The 9,277-nt window shown below is 48.1% G+C and overlaps 1 protein-coding gene across 1 annotated transcript in view; it reads right to left on the bottom strand.

Moving 5' to 3' along the window:
• Positions 1-6,904, bottom strand: part of MUC13 (mucin 13, cell surface associated) — a 74,151-nt gene extending 67,247 nt beyond the window's left edge. The window contains exons 1-2 of the mRNA XM_075609899.1: positions 6,749-6,904; positions 727-1,071 (exon numbers count right to left, since the gene is read on the bottom strand). Coding sequence (XP_075466014.1) covers positions 727-1,071; positions 6,749-6,809 — 406 coding nt within the window. The 5' untranslated portion in view covers positions 6,810-6,904. The remainder of the gene's footprint in view (positions 1-726; positions 1,072-6,748) is intronic.
• Between the last annotated feature and the right edge of the window lie 2,373 nt (positions 6,905-9,277).

Below are 9,277 nucleotides of genomic sequence, written 5' to 3' on the forward strand. Positions count from 1 at the left end.
GCCCTTACTGTGAAGAACCCTTTCCTTTGCTCCCGATGAAATCTCTTTTCCACCAACCTCGAGGGATGACCCCGTGTCGTGGGTACGAAAAGTTCCCTTTAAAGTTCCTTGTATTGCCCTTATACAAATGTGTGCACAGTAATTCTATCCCCTTTTACACGCCTCTTGTCTAACGATGTACATCCTACTTTGGATTGGCTTCCCCGCACGTCAGGCCTTCCACTGTTTACTTAAGCCACTAGGATTCTGAAATGGTGTAAATATATGTATGATTATCTACCTTAAACCATAGGCGTTCATTACGTATATATTTAACCCTCTCAGTACGTCCCTGCCATTAGTTTACCTTAACCCCACACGAGGTCGCAGCACTCGCTTTGCTGTTTTACATCCCCTAAAATGTTGTCTGTAACTTTAAATTAAACCATTAGTGTAAATATTCACTGCCCTCTGCTCACTTATTTCTTCATTTCATTTGAATTTTTATTTTTATTTGTTGCACCAACACCCATTTAACCATTTTGGTGCCAGTGCGGCTAGCCACACACTGACGAGAAAGGGTTAAATACATATCGGGAATAGGTAAATAAATCGGAGCAATCTACAGCTATTGGCGGCGCAAACCGCGTTTCCATCACAACTCCCTCTTTTCCTCCGCATCTGGGACTCTAGTTGTGGGGCTTAATCTGCCCCTATAGCTGTCCATGTTCCCCAGGGATTGCTTACGTGTCGTTGGGCTGTCTGCAGTCCCAGAAGTGATGGTTGAGTTATCTGTAGAAAGGCTGGTGTCTGTGCTGGGGCTGTCTGCAGTCCCAGAAGTGATGGTTGAGTTATCTGTAGAAAGGCTGGTGTCTGTGCTGGGGCTGTCTGCAGTCCCAGAAGTGCTGGTTGAGTTATCTGTAGAAATGCTGGCGCCTGTGCTGGGGCTGGCTGTAGTCGCAGTGTTGGTTGAGTTATCTGTAGAAAGGCTGGCGCCTGTGCTGGGGCTGGCTGTAGTCGCAGTGTTGGTTGAGGTATCTGTAGAAATGCTGGCGCTTGTGCTTGTGTCGGTTGAAGTTGTTGAACTGATATCTGTGGGAAAATAATTCATTAGACTTAATTTGATATTTCCAGTCCTTTATCAAATACTATTTCACCGACCTTTAGATACATTGAGACTTTCTGCCTTTTATTTGAGAAGAGTTTGCGTAACTCCAGCTGTTCTTACAACATTGACAAGTTATTGCATTATTTGCTAAGAAAATGTGACGTCTGATCCTACAGCATTTTCCTTTGTTCAGATACATAAAACACTTTGATTCACTCCTATTATCTCAATGAGAACTTCTAGATTCCAGCCTCTTCCTTCCTCATCACATACCCCCCCCCTTCTTCATAACATACCCCTCCCCCCTTCCTCTCCGCGACGGTCTGGGTCTCGGTGGTTGGGGAGATGCTCCATGGGCATTTGCCAGTAGAGAAACCTCCCCATGATTGAGCGCTGTTACTTGCAATACTCACCTTTATGTTTTGATTGCGTGAGATGGGATTACACTACTGACCTTTTTCTGTTGTCTTTCTATGATTTGCTAGAGGAGTGAAGCAAGCCGCTATACAGAGGCCATTGGTACTGCGCAAGGATACGGCCAGACAGCGGAGCTTGGCACATACACCGGCACATACACCGGCACACACACCCGCACACACCCGCACACACCTATCTACTGCATACACAACAATGAACAGTGTGTTTGTGGGGTTATCCTTTTGGTAGCCACCTATTCATTGTTAAGTTTTTTTTAGCCGAATTAGGAGCATTGTATGGCTACGGCTGCGCTTATAGTGCCAGCGACGCAACGTCGCAGCCAAACAAATGTATTGCCGCCATCATGTGCGCTTATAGTAGAAGCGACGCGACAGCGTGACGGCTTGGTCGCGATCGCTGGAAGTCAAGTCAATTTGATTTTTCCAGCGACCGCAGCGTGACATCACCGGTGCGTGGCATCGCTGTCGTCGGCGTTGGCATTATAAGCGCAGCCTTAGGCTTCTTATATAGTAGGCGCTGGTGCGCGTGCGGTAGTGCGCCGGGCATTGCACGTGCATGTTGCGCGGGTGTTTCGTTTATATAGGGCAAGCTGTGACGCGCGCGGCTAGGGGGCATGGCTATGCTGCCACAGCGTTAGGCTGCGCTGTGATTGGTTCATAGCATCACGTGGCGCGGCAACAGCGCGAAAATACAATTTTCTTGTATTTTTTCTGGTCTGACGCGCCACCGCTCACAGCCGTGTGTGTGCGCGTTCCCAAGTATGCAAACGTCTGGCTTACAAGTGCACGCACAATAACGCACGCGCACACTAAATTACAGCCCTGAGGCCGTGTCCATGGCGACCGCACACGCTCCCCCCATTCTCTCGCTAAGGCTGCGCTTATAATGCCGTCGCCAGCGACAGCAACGGCGCCAGTGATGTCATGCTGCGGTCGCTGGAAAAACCTGAGATACCTGGGATATATGCCAATAGGATATGCAAAGTATATTTAAATGACTCTTATTGCATATACAGGTATCGCAGGCGTGCTGCTGTTTGTACAGCTGTCTCTCCACGGGTTGTTTGAAGATGGGTTTCAGGATACACGCACACGCACACAATGTGATGATTTTTCCTCTTGACGAACATTTATAAAACAAAAAGCAAGGAGAAGGGGAAACCAGCAGATGTACTGGGGAAAGATTGGGAAACCAGCAGATGTACTGGGGAAAGATTGCGAAACCAGCAGATGTACTGGGGAAAGATTGGGAAACCAGCAGATGTACTGAGGAAAGATTGGGAAACCAGCAGATGTACTGAGGAAAGATTGGGAAACCAGCAGATGTACTCGGGAAAGATTGGGAAACCAGCAGATGTACCGGGGAAAGATTGGGAAACCAGCAGATGTACTGGGGAAAGATTGGGAAACCAGCAGATGTACTGGGGAAAGATTGGGAAACCAGCAGATGTACTGGGGAAAGATTGGGAAACCAGCAGATGTACTGGGGAAAGATTGGGAAACCAGCAGATGTACTGGGGAAAGATTGGGAAACCAGCAGATGTACTGGGGAAAGATTGGGAAACCAGCAGATGTACTGAGGAAAGATTGGGAAACCAGCAGATGTACTGGGGAAAGATTGGGAAACCAGCAGATGTACTGGGGAAAGATTGGGAAACCAGCAGATGTACTGGGGAAAGATTGGGAAACCAGCAGATGTACTGAGGAAAGATTGGGAAACCAGCAGATGTACTGATGAAAGATTGGGAAACCAGCAGATGTACTGAGGAAAGATTGGGAAACCAGCAGATGTACTGAGGAAAGATTGGGAAACCAGCAGATGTACTGGGGAAAGATTGGGAAACCAGCAGATGTACTGGGGAAAGATTGGGAAACCAGCAGATGTACTGGGGAAAGATTGGGAAACCAGCAGATGTACCGGGGAAAGATTGGGAAACCAGCAGATGTACTGGGGAAAGATTGGGAAACCAGCAGATGTACTGATGAAAGATTGGGAAACCAGCAGATGTACTGGGGAAAGATTGGGAAACCAGCAGATGTACTGATGAAAGATTGGGAAACCAGCAGATGTACTGGGGAAAGATTGGGAAACCAGCAGATGTACCAGGGAAAGATTGGGAAACCAGCAGATGTACTGAGGAAAGATTGGGAAACCAGCAGATGTACTGATGAAAGATTGGGAAACCAGCAGATGTACTGATGAAAGATTGGGAAACCAGCAGATGTACCGGGGAAAGATTGGGAAACCAGCAGATGTACTGAGGAAAGATTGGGAAACCAGCAGATGTACTGGGGAAAGATTGGGAAACCAGCAGATGTACCGGGGAAAGATTGGGAAACCAGCAGATGTACTGGGGAAAGATTGGGAAACCAGCAGATGTACTGGGGAAAGATTGGGAAACCAGCAGATGTACCGGGGAAAGATTGGGAAACCAGCAGATGTACTGGGGAAAGATTGGGAAACCAGCAGATGTACTGGGGAAAGATTGGGAAACCAGCAGATGTACTGGGGAAAGATTGGGAAACCAGCAGATGTACTGAGGAAAGATTGGGAAACCAGCAGATGTACTGATGAAAGATTGGGAAACCAGCAGATGTACTGAGGAAAGATTGGGAAACCAGCAGATGTACTGAGGAAAGATTGGGAAACCAGCAGATGTACTGGGGAAAGATTGGGAAACCAGCAGATGTACTGGGGAAAGATTGGTCATTCAGCCGGCGGATAAAAAAGGGAGCCCAGTATTTCAGGATAAGACTGAGAACATAGTTCATGCCATGAGATGTTTAGGGGACATACCCTCTTATACATACTGTGGGGATCCACTCAAAAACATTGAATAAAAGAAAAAACAGCAACCCTGTGAGTTTGTTTTTTTACTGCGCAAATGCTGTTTTTATTATCAGTATTATGCTAGGTATTGCTGCTTGGATTCACCTCTTTAAGAAACCACGGAGACCAGCTTTACCTGTTCCTATATGCACCTGAAGCCTGACCATCACGGTGCAGTTTGGCCTAAAACTCAAATAGATAAAATGAGAGGGCACAATCCGATTTTACGTAAGACCATCTACACTATGTTGTTTTTTTCCTCATATTTTGCACTTAGGTTTTCATTGGAACGACCCATTACTTGTGGGATCTGGTGTGAACTTTGTGCAGCACAAGATAAGATAGAATTTAAATTACTTCCTTAATCTCACATATTTTTGCACTCATTGATCGTGGAACTATGCGCTGTCCTGCGCTTTTCTTTACATATATATACTGTATATATAGTAAAGAGAAGAGACAGCGCTCCATTAGAAATAGTCCAAATATAGCCTGGTGCTAATCCCTTAAAAATATTTAGATAATACGTTACCATCCAGACGAACAATAAGGCAGAGACAGCCCTCAGAAGGTAAAGTACCTTTGTGATATTTATGACAATATAGTTTTTTTGCAACTTACCTTCTGAGTGCTGTCTCTGCCTTATCGTTCGTCTGGATGGTAACGTATTATCTATCTATATAGATAGATAATACGTTACCATCCAGATCAATGACAAAGTAGAGACAGGGCTCAGAAGGTAGGCTTTCAAAAAGCGATATTGTCAAAAATATCACATAAGACTGACGTTTCGAACCCACAGTGGGGTCTTTATCAAGGGGGTGTGTATACATTCTCTCTGGCTCACACACACTCTCTCTCTAGCTCACACACACTCTCTCTCTGGCTCACACACACTCTCTCTGGCTCACACAAACTCTCTCTGGCTCACACACTCTCTGGCTCACACACACTCTCTCTGGCTCACACACACTCTCTCTGGCTCACACACACTCTCTCTGGCTCACACACACTCTCTCTCTGGCTCACACACACTCTCTCTCTGGCTCACACACACTCTCTCTCTGGCTCACACACACTCTCTCTCTGGCTCACACACACTCTCTCTGGCTCACACACTCTCTCTCTGGCTCACACACACTCTCTCTGGCTCACACACACTCTCTGGCTCACACACACTCTCTGGCTCACACACACTCTCTCTGGCTCACACAAACTCTCTCTGGCTCACACACACTCTCTCTGGCTCACACACACTCTCTCTGGCTCACACACACTCTCTCTGCCTCACACACACTCTCTCTCTGGCTCACACACACTCTCTCTGGCTCACACACACTCTCTCTCTGGCTCACACACACACTCTCTCTGGCTCACACACACTCTCTCTCTGGCTCACACACACTCTCTCTCTGGCTCACACACACACTCTCTCTCTGGCTCACACACACACTCTCTCTGGCGCACACACACTCTCTCTGGCTCACACACACTCTCTCTGGCTCACACTCTGGATCTCTTATTTACCCTATATATCTTAACTGCACTATACCTACACTGAAATAACCTATACTGCTTTCTTCAATCTGACTCGTGGCCTCGCCCAGGGTGGCGCTGAGCAGGTGCGTGCGCTCATGCTGGACACCTTGCAATAATGCATGTGGCCTGCGTGAGCGGGTGGGCGCGCCTGTTCAGCGCTCATTGAGCAAGCAAAATTGATTTTGCTGCTCGCAAGCGCGTCACGTGAGCGGTTTGCCCAATGAGGGCGAACCAGCTCTATGATGTCGTGGCCGCGCCCCCAGACGCACACGCACCCAGCCGGCCAGGAATCGCCCGCCGAGCATGGCGCAGCGCTGGAGCACCAGCGCGCCTATTTCCACCCTGGACAAGGCCTCAAGCTTCACATGGGAGACATCGGAATCCCCCCTAACCCAGAAGACAGGTAGGGAACACCTCCCCTCCAACATATAAGGTTGCGGGAGTGAGGGTACCTGGACATTGAGGGACTGCGGAACACACACATGTAACTATGTAACAAGGACTAATTGTAGTAAAGTATCAACGTAATACAATAAATAAACGGTTATGTCAAAAACGAATGCTGTTATTAGTTCTTTTTAGGAATTTATTCAATTAATTTTTTTAAAGTAGGGGCTAGGGGCAAGGTGGCGAGTAGATTTTTTGTTTCGGCGAGTAGATTTTTGGGTGATTAATGTATGTATATATATAGATATATATATCTATATATATGTAGAAAGAAAGTGCCTGAGAAGTAGGTGCCGCAGCTGCCTTATACAAGGTATGGAGACTCACTTCTCAGGGGGATAAAAAGGGCCAGGTCCTAGGTGTAAGCCCCCCCATCTTGTGAGGAGTTTCACTGACATTATTTCTTACCTTGTCCCATAGTTACCAGCACAAGGCAGCAGACCCCACAGAGCAGAGCGGACCCTCTCATGTTGCTGGTTCCGTGTTGGAATCCCGCGGAGAAATGATGGCAGTGACTGGCTGCTTTGTCTTAAAGCTCCGTAAAGAGTACAGAGTCCATGTTCCGACTGACGTCAGATGGTAATTATACCAGGGTTGATTATTAATACGTCAATTTGACTGTGGGACGTGTTGAAGATGCATTGCTGTTGACATAGAATCCTCTGCAGTCTATAATGATACCATGTATCTGAACTTCTATACACAATACACAGTGACATGATATGAAGGCACATATATATGTAGCCCCCTGTAAACAGCACAGGCTATACATATCTTCCTCCTACTGTGGTAAGTCCTGTTAAAGGCAGGCGCCAGTAGTAATCATGGGTTTCCCCCCTTCATGCCCTACCTTGAGTGATAGATGCAGGCCCCTGACTCTGCTGCAGGCGTGAGACAGAGGGGAGGTCTTGCTGACATCATGAGAGGTGGGGCTGACTCTATTTAGCAGCCAGTTCCTGTAAGTGACTGTCTGTTCTCATCCGGCTCTTGAGCTGTTCTGTCCTGGGAGTTGGAGGAGTAGACCAAGCTCCGTCCTGGGAGCAAGCAAGAGAGAGAGAGAACTCTGGCCTATTACATTTGGAGAGCGAGCCGAGTTCAGGTGGGACCAATGCCCCTCACCCCGATGAGGGGGTGATGGGGAGAATCCATCCCCCACCCAGAGGATACCCTCTGAGGTGGGCAGTGGGGTATTGAGGCCCCACTGCAGTCCATCCTGTCGGAGTGCATACTTGGAGGGAAGGAGAGGAGGAAAGGCCTGTACAGAGTGGAGGGTCATGTGTGCTGTGGAGATTGTTGTTGTTGTTGCAGCTGCTTGCTGCTACTATTGCCGGGCGCGGCTCGGAGCAATAAAGAGAGACATTATCTTTTACTAAAGACTGTTGTGTGATTCTGGAATATCCACCCTGGGACCAGGGGCTATTCTTCTATACGGGTCCTACCCCACATTCCTGGGAAGGTATAGAGGATGGAGGCGTTGCACCACCACTAAGAACATGGAGGCTACTGTAGAGGGAGAAAGGGGGTGGCCCGGTATTAAAGGGATTGCACCCCATTTGGCCATCCCCTGACCTCTCCAGGGAGACAAGGGGTTAACTGGGCTGAGACCCAGAAATGTGATTTAACCCTTGTTATAACATGAAAATGTATATTCCCCTGTTCCCATGCTTTATTGTAATATCTGGTTTAATCAGTGTCTGCATCACACACACACTAGGATCCATCCGGGAGTACAAGGGTTAATAGTTCTTTAGTGATTATAGCCCTTTGTGTAATTTTCCCGCCTTTTCGGGCACCATTTTGCAGGGTCCCATAGGCCGCCATTAGAGCTCCTTGCGTTTCAATGGCGAATCTTGCTGTTTTGGTCCTGTTTCCTGTGAAGACCAGCAGGTGGCGTCCGAGAGGAGGAGCGGCGGTTTCCCATTGTAAGTCAATGGGCCCATTGACTTCAATGGAGATTCCTCGACGGCCCTTTCCAGGAACGAGTTGGCTGCCGTCCAAACCGCAAAACCACAAAGCGGATACAATTTCTAAAAGAGAGCTTTGATCACTTAGCAGTCAAGTTCAACGTTAAGTGGCGTGGGAATAAACAGTTCTAGAGCACCTAGAAATAAAATTCTTTTTGCCCCTAGTTCCTAGGCCTCCCCCCACTCGACCACAACCGGGTCCCCGAATACTGGACCCCTGATAAGGGTCGAACCGAGAAGAGCGGGTCGCGCCATAGGTTCCAATGGCGGCGGCAGAAACAGCTCAAGAAAACGGCTAAGTGTAAAAAGCTGAAATTTAGGAATCCATATCTCCGGTTCTGGAGGGTCCAGAGGGCCAGAGTTTGGGGTACCTGTAGTCACTGCTCCGGCATCGCTGCAGAACCATCCTTGACCCTCTTGGACCAACCCGACGGAGTATGGACCCCCTTGAAGGTTCGGGACTTTTCCCATAGACTTCAATGGCGGCCAATCTCCATTGACCGGCTATGGCGGAAAAACCCCATTGACTTCAACGGCGGCGTTGCCCCGTTGAAAGTCTATGGCGGCGGATTCCCATAGCTGCCAACGGCGGCGGTTTGCCATTGAAAGTCTATGGCGGCGGAACCCGTTGTTTTCAATGGGGATTTAGTGAAAAACCGTGATTTAATTTACAGCGGAGTTTTTGTATTAAAATAGGAAATGGTTTAAGGCAGGCCTGCACAACTCCAGTCCTCGAGGGCCGCAAACAGGCCAGGTTTTCAGGATATCCCTACTTAAGCACAGCTGGCTCAATTAGTGGCTCAGTCATACTGAGCCACTAATTAAGCCAGCTGTGCTTAAGTAGGGATATCCTAAAAACCTGGCCTGTTTGCGGCCCTCGAGGACTGGAGTTGTGCAGGCCTGGTTTAAGGTGTATTTGTGTAACTCCGGTTCCGAAGGTCGTAGCAAGTCGCAAATTGGACCATAGGGTGTC

This window comes from Ascaphus truei, chromosome 7, assembly GCF_040206685.1.
Source record: "Ascaphus truei isolate aAscTru1 chromosome 7, aAscTru1.hap1, whole genome shotgun sequence".
NCBI classification, from domain to species: Eukaryota; Metazoa; Chordata; class Amphibia; order Anura; family Ascaphidae; genus Ascaphus; species Ascaphus truei.